Raw genomic sequence first — 24,140 nt, forward strand, 5'->3', positions numbered from 1 at the left:
ACAGAAAAAATCGGTATTTTAACAGCATTAAAACCGTAATTATACAGCATATTTTCGGCATTTTTGCAGCATTAAACCGTTCTACCCGAAACAAAAATTATATATAATTATATAAAATTTTATTTAATTATATATAATTATATATAACATTATAAAGTTATATGTACAATAACTGTCATGAAAAAAAAAAAAAAAAAAAAAAAAAAAAAAAAAAAAAAACCCGCCAACTCGTGGGCTCGATCCCGAGTCCTAATGATTTAAAGCCTGATCTGTTAACCATTATGCCAAATCGCTTATTCGAAAATTGATACTAATTGTATTTATATCTATACAAACAAACTTAAGAAAATTGAAAACCTCAATTTTCCCGGATTCTTATTTTCACTTACATTCTTTTGTTTCAATAAGAAATGTGTGAACTAATAGAATAAAATATAAAATTTTACACTTTGCACATTTTCGATGATTTTAACCGCAGAAGCAAATATAAAATAAAACCAAATTTTTTACAATTTTTCATTATATCAGGATAAATCTGGCAAAATCGCAGGATATCTACGGTATAATTACCAAAAAAATACGATTTTATTATTATAAAATTATCGCATTATTGCGGTATTTATATAGCATTTTTTCGGTAAAAGTTCGGCATTTTTATAGTTATTTTACTATAATAATCTGGTAACTCTACAGTATAAGTACAGGAAAAAAACTGGCCAATATAACCATATTATTACCAAATTATTACGGTAAATTTACGGCATGTGTATAAATGCCGAAAATTTACGGCATTTTTACGGCATTCGCAAAACCGCGAGGGTTTCGATCGGTCAAAAGTGTGATTTAATGTGTCGTTAGTCATTACCCGTATGAAAAAGCAATATATGAGCTTCAGTATAATTTAAAATATATGATAAATTATGTGGAATTATAATAAGTCATATATTGTGCCATATACAAAATTTTGCCGAAATATTATATGATTTTATAATTTGCAACAAATTTATCGGTAATATATTTTTTTTACATGCTAACTTATAAATATTGCTTATAATATTTTATACTATACTTTAAGTTATATGATTTAAATATATGACTGACCTATAATATTTATACATGTAAATATATAATTATATAAATATATGTTAACATATACTTGTATAAATGTATGTAAATATATATTTATATAGATATATGTTTATATATATTTGCACAAATATAAAACTAGAGATTACAAGCTATAAAATACTTTTTTTTAAATCTCGCTACGATTATTTTTCATAAAGCTACGGTCTTGCAAAAATCACTAAAAAATTTCTAAAATTTTTTTGTTCCTTTAATTTTTGGTAGAAGTGTATTTTTTAAATTATTTATGAATAATAATATCGAAATTATTATAATTTTGAAATTATAAGTTTATATATAAAACGAGAATATATTTTGAGATGTAATATCATATATATACAATTACATATATTATAAATTATATGGTTGATAATAATATTGAAATTATAAATTAATTTATAAGATGAAACATATATTTTACGTTATAAATTAATATATAAAGCGGACGTATAATTTTTGATACAATATCGCATGTATATAATCACATATATTATAAATGATATGGATTATTATAATATTAAACGTATAAATTATTATATATGATTAATCATATATTAATCAATATTAATATTTTTGCCGCCATATATGTTCAGTTATTTACCATATATTTTTTTATATATTATCCACAGTATATGGTTTTTTCATACGGGTAATTTGTATCTTAAATCACAGAATATAGATAAAATGGGCGGAATATGTTATTACTCGATGATTCAAGTCATTAATTCATCACCTCTCTCTTTACGACGTTATTTTGTATTTAGCTACGTTATTAACATGACCAAAATATCTAAACTGCGCATGCGCGTTTAATTACTCAGCACGCACATTGCAGATAAATAGAATGTCGGCTGAATTATATAACCTTACTTAGCTCTGTTAAGGGGGTATTCTGGTTTAGAAGCCCGAATTTTAGGTATTTTTTCGGACGCGATAAAAAAAAAACAAAAATTATTTTTACCATCCATTTTTTTATAAGCTTTTTATTGATATTTTAAGAATACAAAACATTAATAATATAAGAAAAAAAATTAAATTTCAAAAAACTGCAGGTCGGCGCAGTGGGGACTGATGGAAAAATGGCTTGTCCTGGTGTGCAGGATATAAATCCTTCCCATGACCTGAAATGGGAATCCATGAATAATTCGTAATGAGGAAGGGTGTAGTTATCGCACTACGAAACGTTTTTGAAAAAGAAAATTTTTTTTCACAAAATGGCGGTGGTTTGAAAAAAAAGTTTCGTATTTTCCCTGTTTTTTTGTCGTTCGGAATTTTTTAAAAATACAAAAAAAAAAAATTTTTTTTAAACCTCTTCGTAGTGCGATACTATAATGTATAAAGAAGCTCTGTGTAAAATTTCAAGTGAATCGGTTGAGTAGAATTAAAGATATCATGCACACCGTTTCCAGAAAAGTAGTTGCGAGAAAAAGGAGTTTAAAGTTTGAGGGCTAATCGCGCGCAGTCGGAGTCGTTTACTGACGTTTTATACTCACTTGTTATTAATCAGCTATCCCTGCTCCGTACAAAGTACCTTCTTCGACTTCAAATGTCATGTTTAGTGAAGCTCTTTTAGATGATTTAGCAGTTCCAGCTTCCTTGGAAGCCTCAGTAGCTCGACCCGGCTGCGAAACGGTTTTGTCGGCGCGTCACAAACTGAACTGTAACTCCGAAAATAATTCGAATTTCGAAAAATCCTTTTAGGGACATTTTCTTGAAGGGTTATACTATGAAAATATGCAAAAAAAAAAATCGATTTTTTCGAATTTCTAAACCAGAATACCCCCTTAAGACAATGCTACTAGGTTGTGTTTATATCAATATCTAGGTGGACCGTGAAATTATTCAAAAAAAGTTTTCAAGACGGACTTACTACAGAAGATCTTTGTGTCCCGCTAGCTTCTGATGAGTCTGAAAGTGTAGCTAATGACCTAGAACGGTAATTATATTTTTGAAAAATCACTCTTGCGTTTTTTTAACAGTTTTTGAAAAATCCTGATTATTTACAAATATTAGGGCGTGGAAAAACGTAAAAGCGAAATCGTTAGATCACAATTTAATGAAAGCTATTATTCAGACATTTTGGTTCAAATATCTCTGCATCGTAATTTTGGTTATATTCGAGCAAGTAATGTTACGTAATTTACAACCATATATTATGGACTGGATCATTGAATATTTTGAAATAGAAACTGCAGATAAAATTACCCAAAATGATGTTTTAATTCACGCAACTGCTCTTATTATTACAATAATTGCAATCAGTTTCATAGTTCATCACATCAATTGTCTCAGTCAGATACTGGGAACTGAAATTAGAGTAGCATGTTGTTCGTTGATTTATAAAAAAATTTTGAAGCTCAATAAATCGGGATTCAAAAAAACGACAATTGATCCAATAATAAGTCTTTTGAACGACGATATTTACATTTTTGATTTGTTGCCATCAAGTCTCAATTTTCTATGGATAACTCCAATCCAGGTAAAGTATTTTGTTTGTTATGACAATGTTCTAAATCAACAATTTACTAACTATAAATATGTTTGACAATTAGATTGTTATTATTTTTTCTATTGTATGGCAAAGTATCGGTATGTATACTATAGTAGGTTTTGGAACTCTTCTGACTATCGTTATTCCTACGCAAAGCTGCATCCAAATGCTAGACAAAGCAATCAGAAAAAGAATTACTAAATTAACTGACACACGGAATCAAATAATAAAAGAAATAGCGGTTGGAATTAAAGTACTTTGAACCAAACTTTTATAATTAATAATTTATTTTATATAATACATGCTCAAAATAAACGCCGTTAAATTATTCATTTAAATTAATAATAATTTTCTTTTTTTTACTTAGATAATTAAAATGTATGTATTGGAAAAATATTTTGATAAAATTATGTCTGAAATAAGATTGGAAGAAGTGAAACAATTACAACGTTCATTGTATATTCGAGTATTTTATTCATGCTTACCAGGCTTTGTTCATAAAATAATGGTTTTTATGACGCTTGTTATCTTTAGTTTAGATGGAAATATGTTTCAATCTAAAGTAACGTATAATATTTACGTTTATTATCATATTATTCAGTTACTCACGGTAATATATTTGCCGCTGTCAATATACCATGTAATGGAAATCAACACTATGGTTAAAAAAATTCAAGTAATAATTTTTATTCATTGTATTTTACCACCATTTAATTTCTTATATCGTTCATGCTTAAAAGAAATGCCTTTAAATGCCTAACATCGTCCTTAGAAACTTTTTCATTAACCCTTCGTCACTCGCTCAATGAGCGCGGCGCCGCCTTTTTTACAATTATGCAATTTTCTCATAATTACGGTGACGGATGACGTCGAAAAAATTAGAATGCTTGAATTAGACATTCTAACAGAATTTCTAGCATTAGCCGCTCCTAAGAAATAAATTATTTTGTTAAAAAAAAATATTTTCATGCGAAAGAAATTGAAAAGCGGCGCGATGCCGCCCAGTGCGAGTTAGTAACCGGTAAATGTCCGCCACGCGCTGCTGCCAACTTGTGTGTGGTAATATTCTCTTGTACGATATAGATATATAAATATTTAGGTTTGACATTTAGGTATTCTCTCTTAATAGAGATACATTTTTTATTAATAATTAAGAATAATTCTACGCGTAATAAGTATTTTGTCACAAACAAAAATATGTTATTTAAATATTAATTATTATATTTACAAATATATATTTATATTATATGTAATTTGTGTATAATATTCAAGAAGAATTTCGAGGTTATAACCACAACAGGTAATTGAATTTTATTTTGTTTTTAATTAATTTTGAATTAAAATAATGAAAAAATTCTAGTAACAATAGAAGCATTATTAATAATTATAGAATTAATAATATTAACAATAATAATAATAATAATATCAACAATAAATAATTTATTAAAATACATTTGAGTAATAATTTTATGAGCAAGCGATTTTTTTAATAAAATTGTTGTTAAAAAAAATTTAATTTTAATTGAAACGGAGTAATTCCTAATAAAAAAAATTAAAAACAAAATGGAAAATCTATCTTTTATTTTTTAATTTCGATAAATTAATTATTTAAAAAAATTTCATTTAGATTATTTTTATATAGATTTAGCAATCTGAAAAATGTGGCAACAGCGCGCTTGATTTAACACGGCGGCGCAGCGCTCACTGCGCGAGTGACGAAGGATGAAAAAGTGATGCGGGTGACGAAGGGTTAAACTCTGATCATTTCTGATCAGTCGGATACAGTGTGTTAAATTTTTTTAAAACTAATGCATCTCTTCTACCTCGAAACCTGACAAAAATGGGCGTGATATATTTCATCTCTACATCCTTTATACCTCCCTTCCCGTTTCCAGTCTATAATCCAAGTTACTGAAATGTACAAAATAGTTTACCGAAGGGAACTCGCCTTTACTCAGAGCCAAATACTAACAAAGAAAAGTTCTCTAGATTGCACATGTACTTTAAATTTAACACCAAATGATCGCAGTGTAGATCATCATGCAACATCTTAAGTTCATAACCTTATTTCCTTTGCGATTGCATGACACCAATTTTAGGCACTTAACGGCGTTTCAGCTTTAAGCATTCATCATGTACACTGATAAAAAAACTGTCTTGATTCAAGAAAAATTTTTTCTTCAAAATGTGGTTCTTGTTTTAAAATTTTTAATTGTTTTAATTCAAGAAATAAGTCCTTGAACCAAAAAATTGAAATTCTCGGATAGAGAAAAAAAATTATTTGTTTGAGAATTTGATTTTTCGATGAAGCCTTTTTTGTTTTGAAACAAAATTCTGACATATTTCGCTCAAGAATTTCTTGCTCTTGGATTAAGATAGGCAAAATCTAGGTTTAAGACATTACCGACTCGTTTCGAGAATGGCGCGGTTTTTAAATCAAGATATCAATTTACTCAGCTTGAAAAAAAACTTTTTTTTTTATTTTAAAAATAAAAAGTTTTAAAGTGATTTTTTAGGACTACATTCATTTACTTCAAATATGTGAAAGTAGAAATTTATTTAAAAAAAAATTTTTTTTTTCATTACTTTAAAAACATCTTCTATCAAGGAATTATTACTTGAACCAAAAATTTAAAGTTCTTAAAATAATAATACGACATTTTTAGTTGAAGACAAGTGGTCTTGCTTGAAGAATTCGATAGTATCGATTGAAGATAATATAGTTTCGGGTCAAGACACGAGAGTTACCCATCGAAGATACAAAATCTATAGAGCCAAGAAAATCTAAATCAAGACTAGAATTTCTTGAAGCAAGACAACTGGTTTTCTTCAGAAATAAATTCTTGGCTCAAGAAAATATTTCTTGACTCAATATAAATTTTCTATCAGTGTAAAATATCGTAGAGAATTAGTGACATCGAGTAAAATACTCTTGTTCAGTTGGTAACTCTGGCTGACGATTGTGTTTCCAAGCTCAGAACTTGAGTATTATCCTCGAAGCTACTGGTTATCCAAGGTACTATTTTATACCAATAATTCGAATCATTACTTTATTAAAGAATTTTCTTCTACTTGATGAAATTTGTCAAATTTCGAACAAATTTTTTTTGAACAATTTAAAAAAACCTGTGAATGAAACCAATCTCCATTGTGCTGGTCAAAACGAAACAGCTCATGCAGTGAAGGTTGAGTTGAATAACGTATCAGCTAGTTGGAAAGTTGATCAATTGCCTCAAACATTAAGTGGCGTAACGTTGAAGATCAATGGCGGAGACTTGTGTGCTTTGGTTGGTCCTACTAACTCTGGAAAATCTTCACTGTTAAATCTACTGCTGCAAGAAATACCAATTAGTGCTGGAACAGTTGGACTCTTTCAGTTCAAAATTGAAAACTCAATCGACTCTAAATCCAAGTCAAGATTTATACAAGACAACCCCGACATGACAATATCATACGCAAGTCAAGATCCGTGGCTCTTTTCAGGAACTGTTAGAGAAAATATTCTCTTTGGACTTGATTATGATCCAATGCGATATCGACAGGTTGAAATATCAAATTTTTTTATTTTTTAAACTTAATGTATGGTAACTTAATGATAGATAATAATCATAGGTAACAAGAGTATGTTCACTTTTAAGAGACTTCAATCAGCTACCCAATGGTGACATGACAACCATTGGAGAACATGGAGAACCACTTTCGGGTGGTCAAAAAGCAAAAGTTAATTTAGCGAGAGCTATTTATAGGCAAGCTGATTTATATCTTTTGGATGATCCTCTAAGTGCGGTCGATGCAAGTGTCGCGCGAATTATTTTCAAGGAATGTATTGTCAAGTTCCTCCAAGGAAAAACACGAATCCTTGTTACTCACCAACTTTACTCTCTCAAGTATGCCAACACTATTGCTTTATTCGAACAGGTAACAATATCAACGATTATTTAAATTCTGCAAAAACTTACCCAGAAAAAATCATACCCTAGTATCATTCTTCAGGATGAAGTTTTATGTAAATCTGAATCTTAGGTCTTAAGCAAGTCTGCACGATCAGTCATGGGGAAGTCTAAGGCAAGATGTTTCCGTAAGATGTTTAAAATAAATCTGTTGCAGTATTTAGCTAAGATACTGTCGTAAGACCCATTAAGTCAGATTTGCTGCAGAATTACTTAATATACTTGTAGATAGCTACTCTTACTTCGGGATATTTAAAAAAGGATAACAATAATTTTTAGTTTTTTAACTTCCCGCTAAGAAGACACCGGAGTGACTGTATGTATGCATATGTGTGTGTGTCCCGGGTCAAAAAATTAGATCTGTTTTAAAATAAATGATAAATTCAAATATTTTTCCTTTAATTCAAGTTTATAAATCGTATTTATTTTATATAAGAATTTAATCTGTTTTTGCCCGAACTATTCCTTATCCAGGCCAATATCAGACTTATTTTCGTATGATATTTAGTCTGTTTTAAATCGCGCTTAGACTAAAAACAGACTTTTTTATTATAATTATTAGTCTGTGTTCAATTGTTTTTAAGGACAAATACAGGACTTTTTATAAATATAAATAATAATAATAATCTAGATTTATTAATTTAGTTTAATTTTCTTGGTATTTAAAACAAGCTAATGCGCTTCCATAATAAGATGTCACACAGAGAAAATGTTGGCTCGAAACCTATCAATTTTTACAATGCTGTCGACTAAACTTGAAACAGGGAGTAAAGCATCCAAAAAATTATCGTGCTCTTACAAAAAATGATTATACTGTATCACATTACTTATTACGCGCGAGAAACTTATCGATGAGCTTCAATATCAATTACTTCCATACATTATAATAATTTTGATGCAGCATAATAATTTTTCATAAGAGCATAGTAATTTTTTGGATACTTTACTTTTTGTTTCAAGTTTGGTCGACAGCATAATAAAAATTGGTAGATTTCGAGCCAACATTTTTCTCCGTAGCACAAGAATTTTGATGTTTTTTTATGCCAAAATATTTTCAATTTTATCCAGTAAATAAAAGAAAATTCTTGACATTTTAAGAGTTGTTTTATCACTTTTATTCAATGATATAAATATTCAATGAAGACAACTAAAAAATTAAGCTGTCAAATTTTCATTAACTGCCGACATTTTTAAACAAAAGATAGTAAATAAATAGTAAATAAAACATAATCAATTCTGCAACATAATATTTTTTCAAAAATATTGCCCATAAATAAAAATTTTATAAGTCCATGATTTAATCTATTTTTGTCCTTGTAAATTTTCAGAACTAAAATTTTTTAAAGTTCACGAATTAATCTAATTTAGTTTGCTCGTAACGCGTTTGTTTTTTAAAGTAGCAGGTCGAAAACAGCTTAAAATTTTCATAAAAGATCAAAATCAGATCAAATAGTCCAATCAGACTAAAATCAGGTCAAATTTTTCAGTTCGGGTAGATTAAAAACAGATTAAAATTTTTATCGAAGTTCAATAACAGACCAAGTAGTCCAAATACAGTCCAGTTAGACTAAAATCAGATCAAATTTTTCGACCCGGGGTGTGTGTGTGTGTGTGTGTGTGTGTATGTGTGTGACCGGTCTATAACTTTTCAACTAATTAACCGATTTGGATGGTTAAGGCGGCAATCGAAAGAGCTTATTGGCCATCAACTTTTCTGAAAATTTCAGATCATTCGATCAAGTAGACTCGATAATATTGGCGAATTACGATAAAAAAATTTTTTTTTTTTTAGTTTTTTATTGATTTCTCAGAAACGACTCATACGATTAACTTCAAAATCTAATCAGTTCTACACAGAAAAAAAAATTGACTTGATTCAAGTGAAATATTCTTGAATCAAGAATACTATTTTGAAAAATTCAATTTTTTTGCTTCACGAATTTATTCCTCGACTGAAGGAGTTTCAGGATGGCGCCTCGATGAGTTTATCGTGTTTGCTTGTTTTTCTTAATTTTCACTCGAATTTCGCTCGAAGAGCTCGGAAATGTTTCTACAACAATGTTTTCTAGCTCCTTGAGCTCGAAAACAGCGGAAAGTCTTGGGGCTGGCCCGCAGGGTCAACCGATGGACAGATTTTTTATTGAGTGTTACAATTGCCCCTTATTACAATTGCAGCACCTCTCACCAACTTACCAGAATCACTATTATTTTCCAGGGATTTATAAAAACTCAAGGAACTTTTGACATTCTAACAAAGACAAGTTTCGAATTTAATGAAATGTTAAATACAATACGACACAACGAGGTACAAGATTATACTCAAATATTTACAAATAATATAAGTGAAGAAAACGAAATTAGTAAAGATAAAAAATCAACTTTTGTTCAATCTCGATATGGTTGTCAGTTTGTATGTTAAATTTTATTAGTTAATAAAATTTTACTATGCAACAATTAAATAAAATCATCTGTTTTTTTTTTTCTTCAGATACCACGCGAAGAATTAGTGGAAATGAAAATTCAAAACCACGTCAATGATAGACCAATAAAAAAGAGCGATAGCTATGATTTGAAAGGAATCAACCGACGCTACTCAAACTCATGTAGAAAAATTTCCATATTTATTTTACTATTGGTTTTATATATTTTATTACAATTAACGACTATTGTTGCCGACCAATGGATGTCTTACTGGACAACTGTAGAGACAATTAGAACTTGCATTCAAGCTCCTAAAGACATATGCATTGGTTATGAAAATCAATTAAACTCAATGGTCAATATTAATATAATAAAACCACTTTTGAATGAGCACAAATTATTAGCAGCCAACTTCGCAATATATATTTACACAGTATTTATTATGGGTCTTATTGGATTACTTTTGATAATAGTTTATTTAAAAATAAATATTTTTATAAGCACAGGACAAAAACTATATTTTTTGATATTTTCTAACTTACTCCAGGCCAGAATGCATTTTTTTAATTTGCATTTATCAGGTAAATATGAGAAACAAAATTTATGTTTACTTTGGGATGTTACTTTTATTCCCTATCAAAAAATACATGCAGAATTCTATGGGAATCAATATAGCCCGTATGAAAAAGCAATATATGAGCTTCAGTATAATTCAAAATATATGATAAATTATATGGAATTATAAGAAGTCATATATGGAGCGATATACAAAATTTTGCCGAAATATTATATGATTTTATAATTTACAACATTATATCTATAATATATTTTTTTTACATGCTAACTTATAAATATTGCTTATAACCCGTATGAAAATAACATATATGGTCAAAATATATGTAAAAATATATGATAAATATATGATAAATATATGTAGCGAATTTAACTATATTTTCTGATATATTTTTTTTTATATTAAAAAATATAATACTCATCATATACGAGTCCGTATATGTTTAGCATGTATAAAAATATATATGTCAATCATATACAAAAAATATATTTTTATCATATATGAAAATATATATTCTTTTCATATACGAAAACTATATTTTTATCATACATAAAAATATATATTTCTATCATATAGGAAAAATATATTATGATCATATATAAAAACATATATTTATATTGTGTATGGAAAAAAAAAAAAAATTTCTTATTCGTATGACTAACTCCAATGAAATTAGATCTAAATTTTAATATACTCTTTAAATTGCAGTTTAAATTTTCGAAATTAGTTAATTTGATGCGAATATATAGTATCCCCATATACATATACATACACCGAATAAAATATATGCTTAAATATAACAAAGAAAATATATGGTGCCATATATAATATAAATTATATGCTACCATATATTTCATTTCATATATAAATTTTATATTTTTTAAATATAAAAGAAAATATATCAATACAATATATTATAGTGTAAATGTAAATGTATATATAGGTTAAAATATAATAAGCATATAAGTTTCATATATGGAATACATATATTTACTACTGTATATAATTTTATACTAAATCGGCGAAAATCTCTATATAATTTTTTATAATATACAATATAATATATCATATATTGTTTTGTTGCAAACATATATGATTTTATATATTTTAACCATATATTGTTTTTTCATACGGGAATATTTTATACTATACTTTAAGTTATATGATAAGATATATGATTTAAATATATGACTGAAATATAATATTTATACATGTAAATATATAATTATATAAATATGTGTTCACATATATTTGTATAAATGTATATAAATATATATTTACATAGATATATGTTTATATATATTTGCACAAATATAAAACTAGAGATTTCAAGCTATGAAATGCTTTTTTTATATCTCGATACGATTATTTTTCATGAAGTTACAGTCTTGCAAAAATCACTGAAAAACTTCTAAAATTTTTTTGTTCCTTTAATTTTTGGTATGAGTGTATTTTTTAAATTATTTATGTATAATAATATCGAAATTATTATAATATTGAAATTATAAGTTTATATATAAAACGAGAATATAATTTGAGATGTAATATCATATATATACAATTACATATATTATAAATTATATGGATGATAATAATATTGAAATTACAAATTAATTTATAAGGTGAAACATATATTTTACGTTATAAATTAATATATAAAGCGGACATATAATTTTTGATACAATATCACATGTATATAATCACATATATTATAAATGATATGGATTATTATAATGTTATACTTATAAATTATTATATATGATAAATCATTAATCAATATTAATAATTTTGCCACCATATATGTTCAGTTATTTACCATATATTTTTTTATATACTATCGACAGTATATGGTTTTTTCATACGGGAGAAATGTATAGATTTATATAGGAATACATGTACAAAAATATGGGTATCTGGATTTCTATATAGGAAATCCATATGGGAATCTGAGTATTTGGATTTCTATGTAAAAAACGTATATTGAATTCGGTGTTTCTGAATTTTTTTATAGAAAATATACGTCCCGGGAAAAAAAATTTAGATCTGTTCTAATCAAATTAGATCAATTTAGATCTGTTCTGATCAAATTAGATCAATTTAGATCAGCTCAGATCAAATTTGATCATAATTTATATTGAACCCAAATCAGAGTAGATCTGATTTAATCTGTTCAGATCAAACTAGATCTGATCAGATATGAAATTTTTTTTTGGGGGAAAATAGTCCAGATCTACCCTGATCAAATCTAATCAAGTCAGATCAACCTAGATCTAGTCAGATCAAAATAGATCAACATTGATTAAACGATCAATTTATGAAGTAAATATAAATAGATCTAATTGGATCTGTACGGATCAAACCAGATCTGAGCTAATATAACTTTTTCTCGGGACAAAAAGTTCAGATCTGCTTTGATCAGATTAGATCTGTACAGATTATAAAGAAATATTTCTTCACATTATATTATAATTATAAGATTAATTAGCTGAGAGTTTTGACACATTCGCCTAAATGGTGATAATTCTAAAAAGTCTATCGTAATTAAAATAAATGGCTTCAATCTTATATATTTTATATTATTGTGATATATTTTATATATTTTTAATCAGACATATCAATTTTTATTAGGATAGAGATAAAAAAACAGATCGATTTAGATCTAGCGAATTAGATCAAATTTGATCTGAGCAGATCTAAGAGTGTTTTTTATTCACCTTGATCTGTTTAGATCCAAGCAGATCTATTCTGATCAGAGTAGATCTAATTTGATCTAAACAGATCTGGCCAAAATGCAGATCTGTTCAGATCTGAAACATCAGATCTGTTTAGATCTGAAACATCAGATCTGTTCAGATCTGAAACATCAGCTCTGTTCAGATCTGAAACATCAGATCTGTTCAGATCTGAAACATCAGATCTAATTTGATCTGAATAGATCTAAATTTTTTTTCCCGGGGTAGGTTACTCAAAATATACCATAGATTCCTATATCGGAACACCATTGGAAATTATCGAATAATAATAATTTTTTTTCAATTATTTTCTAATTATAATTTTTCCATCAGATCCAATCGGAATTTAAGATCAGGGTTTTACGTTCACATATAGATTACTTTAATGTGGACAAAGTGGTTATTTTTATAATGACAGGGAAAATAATTGTTATCTCATAGACTATAATTAAATAACTTTTTTCAGAGAAAATTTCAACTACTTTATTGAAAGATATCAAAATAATGGATGATTTATTCATACCAACAACTATACAAATTATGATTATAATTGTTCAAATTATCGGAATTATAATAAACATTATTACTGTTATTCCTTGGATAATGATACTAGTTATAATAATAGGACCAATTTTGTATATTCTCACGTTACATTTTTTGAAAATAATGCAAAATGTACAGCAATTAGAAAATATGAGTAAGTAATAAACTTCAATGTACACAGAAAAAAAAAATTTCTTGGCACAAGAATTGCTTTCTCGCCCCAAGTAAAAATTTTTTGTGCCAAGGAATCCATTTTTGTGTGTGTACTTGATTAAAAACAATCCACAGTTCATGTGAATAACGATTTTTTAATTGTTTTAGCAAAAAAACCTATTGTTTTGTATACCAGTGCAACACTGAATGGCTTGACAACTATCAGGAGTCACAATAAAGACGGACTGTTAATGTTACGTAAAAATTTTAATTATTATCAGGAAATAAATTCTGGAGCACGATATTTACTAGTATCTATGATGTCAGCGTATAGCCTCGTAATCGAGTTGATTTTTTGTATTTTCGTCAGTTTTGTTTACTTTTTACTAATTATTATGCATCAGGGTACAATCATATATTAAACTCCCGGGTCGAAAAATTTGATCTGATTTTAGTCTAACTGGACTGTATTTGGACTACTTGGTCTATTATTGAACTTCGATAAAAATTTTAATCTGTTTTTGATCTACCTGGACTGAAAAATTTGACCTGATTTTAGTCTGATTGGACTATTTGATATGATTTTGATCTTTTATGAAAATTTTAAGCTGTTTTCGACCTGCTACTTTAAAAAACAAACGCGTTACGAGCAGACTAAATTAGATTAATTCGTGAACTTTAAAAAATTTTAGTTCTGAAAATTTACAAGGACAAAACTAGATTAAATCATGGACTTATAAAATTTTTATTTATGGGCAATATTTATGAAAAAATATTAAGTTGCAGAATTGATTATGTTTTATTTTCTATTTATTTACTATCATTTGTTTAAAAATGTCGGCAGTTAATGAAAATTTGACAGCTTAATTTTTTAGTTGTCTTCATTGAATATTTATATCATTGAATAAAAGTGATAAAATAACTCTTAAAATGTCAAGAATTTTCTCTCATTTACTGAATAAAATTGAAAATATTTTGGCATAAGAAAACATCAAAATTCTTGTGCTACGGAGAAAAATGTTGGCTCGAAATCTACCAATTTTTATTATGCTGTCGACCAAACTTGAAACAGAAAGTAAAGTATCCAAAAAAATACTATGCTCTTATAAAAAATTATTATGCTGCATCAAAATTATTATAATGTATGGAAGTAATTGATATTGAAGCTCATCGATAAGTTTCTCGCGCGTAATAAGTAATGTGATACAGTATAATCATTTTTTGTAAGAGCACGATAATTTTTTGGATGCTTTACTCCCTGTTTCAAGTTTAGTCGACAGCATTGTAAAAATTGGTAGGTTTCGAGCCAACATTTTCTCTCTGTGACATCTTATTATGGAAGCGCATTAGCATGTTTTAAATACCAAGAAAATTAAAATAAATTAATAAATCTAGATTATTATTATTATTATTTATATTTATAAAAAGTTCTGTATTTGTCCTTAAAAACAATTGAACACAGACCTAATAATTATAATAAAAAAGTCTGTTTTTAGTCTAAGCGCGATTTAAAACAGACTAAATATCATACGAAAATAAGTCTGATATTGGCCTGGATAAGGAATAGTACGGGCAAAAACAGATTAAATTCTTATATAAAATAAATACGATTTATATACTTGAATTAAAGGAAAAATATTTGAACTTATCATTTATTTTAAAACAGATCTAATTTTTTGACCCGGGCAGTCATTGAATTTCATTTACAATTTCTGAGGTGTTATAGTTATGTTAATTAGTCCTTTTATTTTTTAGAAAAAACTTTTAATGAATCTGTTGGTTTTGCTTTATCTCAATCGTTGATTTTGTTTAGTATACTCCAAAATAGTGTCAAACAAATCATTGAAGTACCGTGTCACTTGAAATCAATGAGCAGAATTTTTCAGTATGTTGATGTTCCTAAGGAAGGACCAGTTGAGTCATCGAACCCACCACCAGCCAATTGGCCGTCAAGTGGACAAATAAGATGGGAAAATATTTCCATAAACTATATAAAAAATGGTTTACCGGTTTTCAAAGTACAATCGATATATTTATCAAACCGCTATAAGGTAGGCCAGAGCAAAATAGGCATGTTAAAAAAAAATTTACGATCGGTATCATTTTATTACTTTTCACTGATAATTGTTTTTCTTGGTCTCATTTTCCACTTAAGTTTAGAAAAAATCTTTGACCTTTTCATCCTCAGACCATCGGTATGACTGTACCCCAAGTTCAAACAACTTCGTTTTATTTTAAAGTTTAATAAATTTTAAGTTTTCATCTAAAAATCGAAGTTTCAATTTTGTCTATGATAGTTCATAAAATTCAATAAATTATTTTTATCCTTATCCCAAAATTCTCATAGAATCTACTCAAATGCGACAAAAACCGAATAGAAACCAATACCCGCATGGAAAAGCTATATATTGTTAAAAGTATATAAAAAATATATGGTGAATATGTGATAAATATATAGCGGCAAAAATATCTATATTGAAAAATATATGTTTTTTTACATATATTGGATTATATATTTATCATAATATATTTACTTGTATATAATGTTTTGTATTTTTCTATATATATTATCTCATATAATGCTCAATATATTCTTATCATATATGGATAGTATATATATAATTTATAAGTATAATATAATAAACTTGATATATATATCCATATATTTTGACTCATATAATTAGTGGTATATGGTCTCTATATAATTGATTATATATGAAAGAATTTATATGATTAAATATATGGTTCGCGGTATATTGGAATTATATTTTTCCAGTATATTAAAACTTATATTTTTCGCAATATATTGAAAACTTTATTTTTTAATATACTTTTTCAATTTTTACACAATTCCACAAAAAAAAAGTCAAATTTATTCTTTTTTCTCCTTCTTTTCATTGACCTTATATTTACTGGTAATAACCTACACGGAAAGAAAATTATGGGAAGTTTTGGTATGCATTATGGGAATGGTTTCCATAAGGGTATGGGAATAGTACCTATACTACTATAGGGATAATTTCCATATATTATGGGAACCATTCCCATAATAGTATGAGAATAGTTCCCATACCATTATGGGAATGGTTCCCATAATGATATGGGAATGGTTCCCATAATGATATGGGAATGGTTCCCAAACCATTATGGGAATGGTTACCATAATATTATAGGCATAGTTCCTATACCAATATGGGAACCATTCCCATAATGGTATGGGAATCATTCCCATACTATTATGGGAATGGTTCCCATATTAGTAGAGGAACTATTCTTATAATATTACGGGAACTATTCCCATAATGTTATGGAAACCATCCCTATAATATCATAAATTTTTTTTTTTGCACAATAGTGTAGAAATTTCCCAAAATTTGAATTTTCTTGAATGTTTTGTGCTGACAAAAAATTCTTGTTAAAAATGTTATTGTTTTTTTGCCAAATACGATTTTTTTTTCAATGTTTGAATTTTTGTTTTTATGTTTAATAATATTTCTGTATATTGTAGAAGTGATTACCACACTTCTTTAAATCATTTTTTTCATGATAATATGGAAACCATTCCCATAATGTTATAGGAATGGTTCCTATAATAGTATGAGAACTCTTCCCATAATATTATGGGAATGATTCCCATAATGGTATACGAACCATTCTAATTGCATTATGGGAATAATTCCCATAATATCATGGGAATAGTTCCCATACTATTATAGGAACCATTCCCATAATATTATGGGAATGATTCCCATAATATTATAGGAAGTATTCCTATAAATTATAGGAACCATTCCTATAGTGTTGTGGGTATCATTCCCATAATTATAGGAACTATTCCTATAATTATGGGAAACATTCCTATAATTATAGGAACCGCTCCCATAATTTATGGTCGTAATTCTTATGATGGTATAGGAAAAAATTTCACAAAATTATGGGAACCGCTGCCATAATTTTCTGTCCGTGTAAGAAAAGTAAAAAAAGTGCCATATATTTTACAATATATTGGAAACCATATATTTCGCAATATATTGGAAAATATATATAAAAAATATAAAAAATACTATATATTGATTAATATACTACTTTCAATATAATATGTCAATATAAAAAAGATATATTAAAATATATATGTAAAACATACATAAAAAGTCATATATTGATAAATATATTGATAATATATCCTAGCAATATATTTTTTTTCAATATGTTATCATATATTAATACGGCAAAAATATAAATATTATTTTATATATTGTACAATACATCACATTACAATATTCATATATTCTTTCATATATGTTTTCACATATAAAGTTTTTTCATGCGGGTACAGCCTATAGGATCCTATGCGGTTTTTGTCGCATTTGAGTGGATTCTATGGGAATTTTTGGATAGCGATTATTTTATGAGCATTTAAATGACACAATTTACAACTTTCCAAATTCTTTTAGACTAAATTTAGTAAGTGTTGATTCAGTGTGAGGTTGAATGAACATAAAAAAATTCTTCAAAGATAACATAAATTTTTTTCACTGATTTTTTAAACTGCAACTTTTGCGCTGCCTACTCTATAATATAATGAAAAAAAATTTATTGACCAAATAAAATTATATTTTTATGCACAATTAGAATATAGATCTAATGATAGAACCATGTTGGAAAGTAGGAGTTGTTGAAAGAGCTGGAACTGAAAAATCTTCATTAATATCAACGCTCTTTCGTCTAGTTGATAATGATTTACATGGAGATATAATAATTGACGGTTTGGATACAAAGAGCGTTGGTCTTCAGGATTTACGATCGAATATATCGATTATTCCAAAAGACCCTTATCTATTCACTGGGACACTACGATATAATCTTGACCCTTTTCAAGAGTATACAGATAAAGCTATGTGGGGGGTATTGGGAGAAGTTGAACTAAACGATATGACACTCGATCAATGGATTTCTGATGGTGGTACCAACTTCAGTAGTAGTGAACGCAAACTTATTTGTTTTGCCCGAGCATTGCTACGGAGTAATCGAATACTTGTCCTTGACCACATCACTAATGATCTCGATTTAAAGTTAGTATTGTTCTTAGTGATTAAAAATATCAATGTTATTATTGATAATGTGCAAAAGAATACACTGATAGAAAATTTATATTGACTCAAGAAATATTTTCTTGAGCCAAGAATTTATTTCTGAAGAAAACCAGTTGTCTTGCTTCAAGAAATTCTTGTCTTGATTTAGATTTTCTTGGCTCTATAGATTTTGTATCTTCGATGGATAACTCTCGTGTCTTGACCCGAAACTATATTATCTTCAATCGATACTATCGAATTCTTCAAGCAAGACCACTTGTCTTCAACTAAAAATGTCGTATTATTATTTTAAGAACTTTAAATTTTTGGTTCAAGTAATAATTCCTTGATAGAAGATGTTTTTAAAGTAATGAAAAAAAAAATTTTTTTTAAAATAAATTTCTACTTTAACATATCTGAAGTAAATGAATGTAGTCCTAAAAAATCACTTTAAAACTTTTTATTTTTAAAATAAAAAAAAAAGTTTTTTTTCAAGCTGAGTAAATTGATATCTTGATTTAAAAACCGCGCCATCCTCGAAACGAGTCGGTAATGTCTTAAACCTAGATTTTGCCTATCTTAATCCAAGAGCAAGAAATTCTTGAGCGAAATATGTCAGAATTTTGTTTCAAAACAAAAAAGGCTTCATCGAAAAATCAAATTCTCAAACAAAGAATTTTTTTTCTCTATCCGAGAATTTCAATTTTTTGGTTCAAGGACTTATTTCTTGAATTAAAACAATTAAAAATTTTAAAACAAGAACCACATTTTGAAGAAAAAATTTATCTTGAATCAAGATAGTTTTTCTATCAGTGTACTATTACATTTTAATTTAATTTTTTTAGTACAAAAGTAATAATCCAAAGAGTCATCCAATCATATTTTAAATATTGTACGATAATCACTATAACGGATCATTTGGACTCAATAATAAACAGTGATATTATTCTTGTGATGGACAATGGATGCTTAGTGGTAAATATTTATTAATTTTTTTGAGGTAATGCAGGTAATTATGAAATAGTATAATACACACCAAAGGAGAAAAGTAAGACATCTCAATCCGCGTGCGTAATTGCCAACCCGAGACGAGGGTTGCAAATATGCCGGTTGGGACGTCCTATTCATATAACAATCTGATTGTAATCTTGCCTGAACCTAGTCACCAGTACTCTAGATGTCTACGTCCTTACATAATTATGGATCTTCCTGCAGACACTCGTACAAAGTCTTAGATTGCGTGACTTGTACAAAGAGTAAAAGAGAACTTTACGTTATATTGTTCCTACTTCGAGAATTGTGGAAGAATATTGAAGATATCTTGTTCACGGTGCATTGGTACAATGGCTTGAGCAAATTTGCACCAGAAATTACTTGCATATACTAACGCATATCTTGCGCCAGATCTGCGCAATAAGTGTCATGTTACCCAATCTATCCCACTTTTGTCTTTGTTACTTTATCTCCTCGATTGGCATACGATACAAGATCTTGGGATAAAGTGACAGAGATAGGAGTAGGATATTTAGATAGTGTAATATGTCACTTCCTGCGCAGATCTAGCGCAAGATATGCGTTAGTGTCTGCAAGTAATTTCTGTTGCAAGATTCGCTCAAGATACGCATAAGTAGTTTTACTATACTGTAAAAAGAGTGGTGTTAAAAATGGACTCATTCCGTGCGGTGTTAAACCGGTGTAAAAGCCGGGTAGACTGCGTCCACTCAGAGTATTAACTTTGGAAAGCTTATAAAACGCAAAAAATATCTTCACACACACACACACACACACGCACACACTGTTTAACTCTAGTGATCGAGTAAGTAAAAATATTCCGAAAGTCATATATTTTAACACCCGGAAATTCTATTGAACGCCTTCGGTATTGAAATTTAACACCGCAAATTTTAACACCTACACCTACTTCTGCCAGAACGCGGACGAAAACTACCCCTTCCCAAGCATCACTTTAGCATCACATACAGCCTAAACGATGTTTGGGAAGGGAACTTTTCGTCCGCGTTCTGGCAGCAGTGCCTACCCCGCTTGGACTTACCCCGGTTATTTTTTACAGTGTAACACATCTTGAGCAAGACATCTTCAATGTTCTTTTGCAATTTATGTGCAAGTCCTGCAACAATCTTGTCTTAGAGTCTTGCATTAATTTCTTGTGACAGATTGATAGGTATATAAAGACATAGACACCTAGGAGTCTTTCGGAAGATATTTTCATAAAAATAGTACAAGACTACTACACGGAAAAAAGAGTTTCACCATCATAACAAGACGGGATAACGAAAGATTTTGTTGTAATGACAAACATGATTAGCTTACGGTAACAAATGAATTCGTCTTATAGTAATTAAGAAGTCGATTTGTTATGAGAACACATGATGTTTATTTTATAACAATGTAGTCGTATTTCAAAGCAGACCTCTTTTGTTACCATGTGTAATCTTAGCTTATGATTACAAAAATTTTTTTTAATGCTACAGAATCATTCTGTTACTTTAACAAATCAGTTTTTTTATTGGAACACAACAGTTTTATTCCAGTAACAAACCATTGCTTGACCCAAGAAATAATTTGCTAGCATTATAAAAACATTGTAATCACAACTAATGCTTCGTTATCCGTATATTAAGGCAGAATGTTGTTACCTTAAGTTACCTTATCTTATGGTAACAAAAAATTTTTTCCGTATACAAGATTGTCTCGTGTACGTTATATTGGGCAAGTTCATGTAGTACCCTAGTAGCAATTTTGTCAAAGCCTTGTACCAGCCTGGATCAAGATACTTTAAAAAGATTTTCGATCAAGAATTGGTCCAGATTCTTGACCAAGATTATTGGTCAAGACTTGAGCCAGACTGTAGTCAGAATTTGTCAAGAATTTGACCAGAAATCTGGAGCTGTCTATTGCTAAACTTTGGGACTATCTCATAGAGTAGAGGTTCTCATTCTACATTAGTTTCATTTATAATACTGTAGTCGAGAATTGAGTTCTCTGTAGAAAATGAATCTAGTTTTTTTAAAAATGCGAGCGACAGCTTATTGAATTCGTCATTAAATTTGACAAGACATTTTTTTTTACAAATAAAAATAGCAATTTTTATAAGTCAAAATCAAGTAGAAAAAACGAGAGACTCTGATTATTAGCAATAACTCAAAAATTAATAGAGGAAGCGTAAAATTAAAAAACGATTATTAAAGAAGAAGCAATTTTCTATTTGTCACAACTTTCGGAATTCTATTCCCATTTTTTATAATTTTAATTATTCATCTTAATCTATTCAAAAACTTCCGAAATTTTTTAAGTGCTAGAAAATTCTGGAAATCAATTTTTCTAGGCATTACTACAAACTCAATGCGTAATTTAAAAAAATAACATTTTTAAACTTGTTGACTCAACTATAAATGAGAACCACTGCAATACTATACTTTTTACATTCAAGTGAAAAGGAGGGAAATAGGTGCGCGCTCGTCGTCTTTTGCGTTTCTCGCGCAAGTCTATGTCAAAACTCTGGGTCAAGAATCTGGTCAAATTCTGGTCACAGACTGGCCCAAGTCTGCAGCCAGTCCGGATAAAGATTCTTGATCAAGTGTCTTGGTCGAGAATTGAACAATTCTTTACAAAGTGCTTCTCCAAGTATCTTGCCGAAGAATCTTGCCCAATTCCATTGCTACTAGGGTATCTGTATCAAAAAATTCTTAGCATCAGTGCCTTGACAAGCAAATTGTACTGAAAATTTTTACTTGGATACCTTCCTCCATGGTGTGTATACTATTTTTCACCTGATCTGCACCTGAAAGTCGAATTTGTGTTCTATGTTTGGAGGAAGAATGGTGCATGCACTAATTTTTATCATTTGTTTTCTCATAAAAGAATAGAACGACTTTCTTCCCTTCAAACAGGGCATGAATTTAGACTTTCGATGCAGGTACGGTAATAAATACTATTCTTCGTTTATTTTGACAGCAAGCTTCAAAAGATTTACAATTTTAATTATTATTATTATTTAGGAGTTCGGAAGTCCATATGAATTATTAATTATAAAAACCAAAAGTATTTTTGGTCAGATGATTAATAAATATGATAAAGTAGTGATTGAAAAAATATTTCAAGAAGTTATAAAATATCACCATCAGCAAAGGCGTTACAATTTAAGAAAAAATAATTTATCAAGACTAAATAATGTATAAAATAGATGGATGTTATCGATTTACTGAAAATTATTTTTGTTATCAAGTATTTGTTTTTAAACTTTAATAATAAAAAAACTTTAAATGAAAATATTAATGAGCAAAATGTTCATTATATATATGAGTAACTATAGAATATATATTTATCAATATTGTTGTTACAAATAATAAACATAGTAAACACTAAACCTTGAAGTGTGATGGCCTTCAATGTCAAAAGAATACTGATTTCATTTCGGCTCTTCTAGTAGGCCTCAATTAAGGTATCTAGCTAAGCCCTGTAGCGTTTGAAAGTCCTGAAACGTCTCGGTGTGTATTGACTGGGGAGAGCGTGAATCAGAAAGCGTCGTGGATTCGTATGCGTGTAATGTAAGAGTAGTAGCGTAACTTTGTGTTCCTTCAGGGTTGCCAGATTGTGCTACTTATCGCAAATTAGGCTACATTTCACATGCATGTGCTAGGACAATACTTCTTGTGCTACAAGTCGCAAATTAGGCTATTTATTAGGTTTACAAGCTTGGCCCAAGGTTCTACATACACGGAAAAAAAATTCTACCAAAATTTACGATGTTAACATCGTAATCTCGGACTAGACTTCTATTAACGTCAATTTTTAAATGTTTTATTTCAAAATTTATCATGTGGGTTTTATTTTTTACTATTTAACATCGTAATTTTAACAAAGGCTTTTAGGATTAAAAATTACTGCGAAAATTACGATTTAACATCGTAAAAAAAAATAAATAAAAATTACACTTTAAAAACTATATTTATTCGTACATATAATATTTCTATTTACTTTTTAACAAAATAAATATTACAGTGCTGCCTCTGTTATAATACGATGGAAGCTATAAAAAGTACGATGTTACATCGTACT

At 28.5% G+C, this 24,140-nt stretch overlaps 2 protein-coding genes across 2 annotated transcripts; both read left to right on the forward strand.

Annotated features, from left to right (window-relative positions):
- The first annotated feature begins 7,056 nt into the window (after positions 1 to 7,056).
- LOC130673954 (ATP-binding cassette sub-family C member 4-like) lies at positions 7,057 to 13,487 on the forward strand. The gene is made up of 5 exons (XM_057479166.1): positions 7,057 to 7,158; positions 7,229 to 7,534; positions 9,782 to 9,976; positions 10,055 to 10,568; positions 13,357 to 13,487. The coding sequence occupies exons 1-5, from the start codon at positions 7,057 to 7,059 to the stop codon at positions 13,485 to 13,487; spliced, it is 1,248 nt and encodes a 415-aa protein (XP_057335149.1).
- A 472-nt stretch (positions 13,488 to 13,959) lies between these two features.
- Positions 13,960 to 23,260, forward strand: LOC130673956 (probable multidrug resistance-associated protein lethal(2)03659). Its single transcript, XM_057479167.1, has 5 exons — positions 13,960 to 13,990; positions 15,745 to 16,007; positions 18,622 to 19,061; positions 19,907 to 20,036; positions 23,081 to 23,260. The coding sequence occupies exons 1-5, from the start codon at positions 13,960 to 13,962 to the stop codon at positions 23,258 to 23,260; spliced, it is 1,044 nt and encodes a 347-aa protein (XP_057335150.1).
- Positions 23,261 to 24,140: the final 880 nt, after the last annotated feature.

Source organism: Microplitis mediator, chromosome 8, assembly GCF_029852145.1.
Source record: "Microplitis mediator isolate UGA2020A chromosome 8, iyMicMedi2.1, whole genome shotgun sequence".
NCBI lineage: Eukaryota > Metazoa > Arthropoda > Insecta > Hymenoptera > Braconidae > Microplitis > Microplitis mediator.

Bases quoted from the DNA above. Each gene is read 5' to 3' on its own strand.
- LOC130673954 (XM_057479166.1), top strand. From the start codon at position 7,057: ATGACAATATCATACGCAAGTCAAGATCCGTGGCTCTTTTCAGGAACT. The intron at 7,159-7,228 runs GTTGAAATATCA...TAATAATCATAG, and splicing joins ATCCAATGCGATATCGACAG to GTAACAAGAGTATGTTCACT. The intron at 10,569-13,356 runs GTAAATATGAGA...GCCAAAATGCAG, and splicing joins TTTTAATTTGCATTTATCAG to ATCTGTTCAGATCTGAAACA.
- LOC130673956 (XM_057479167.1), top strand. From the start codon at position 13,960: ATGCAAAATGTACAGCAATTAGAAAATATGA. The intron at 16,008-18,621 runs GTACAATCGATA...ATGCACAATTAG, and splicing joins ATGGTTTACCGGTTTTCAAA to AATATAGATCTAATGATAGA. The intron at 20,037-23,080 runs GTAAATATTTAT...ATTATTATTTAG, and splicing joins TGGACAATGGATGCTTAGTG to GAGTTCGGAAGTCCATATGA.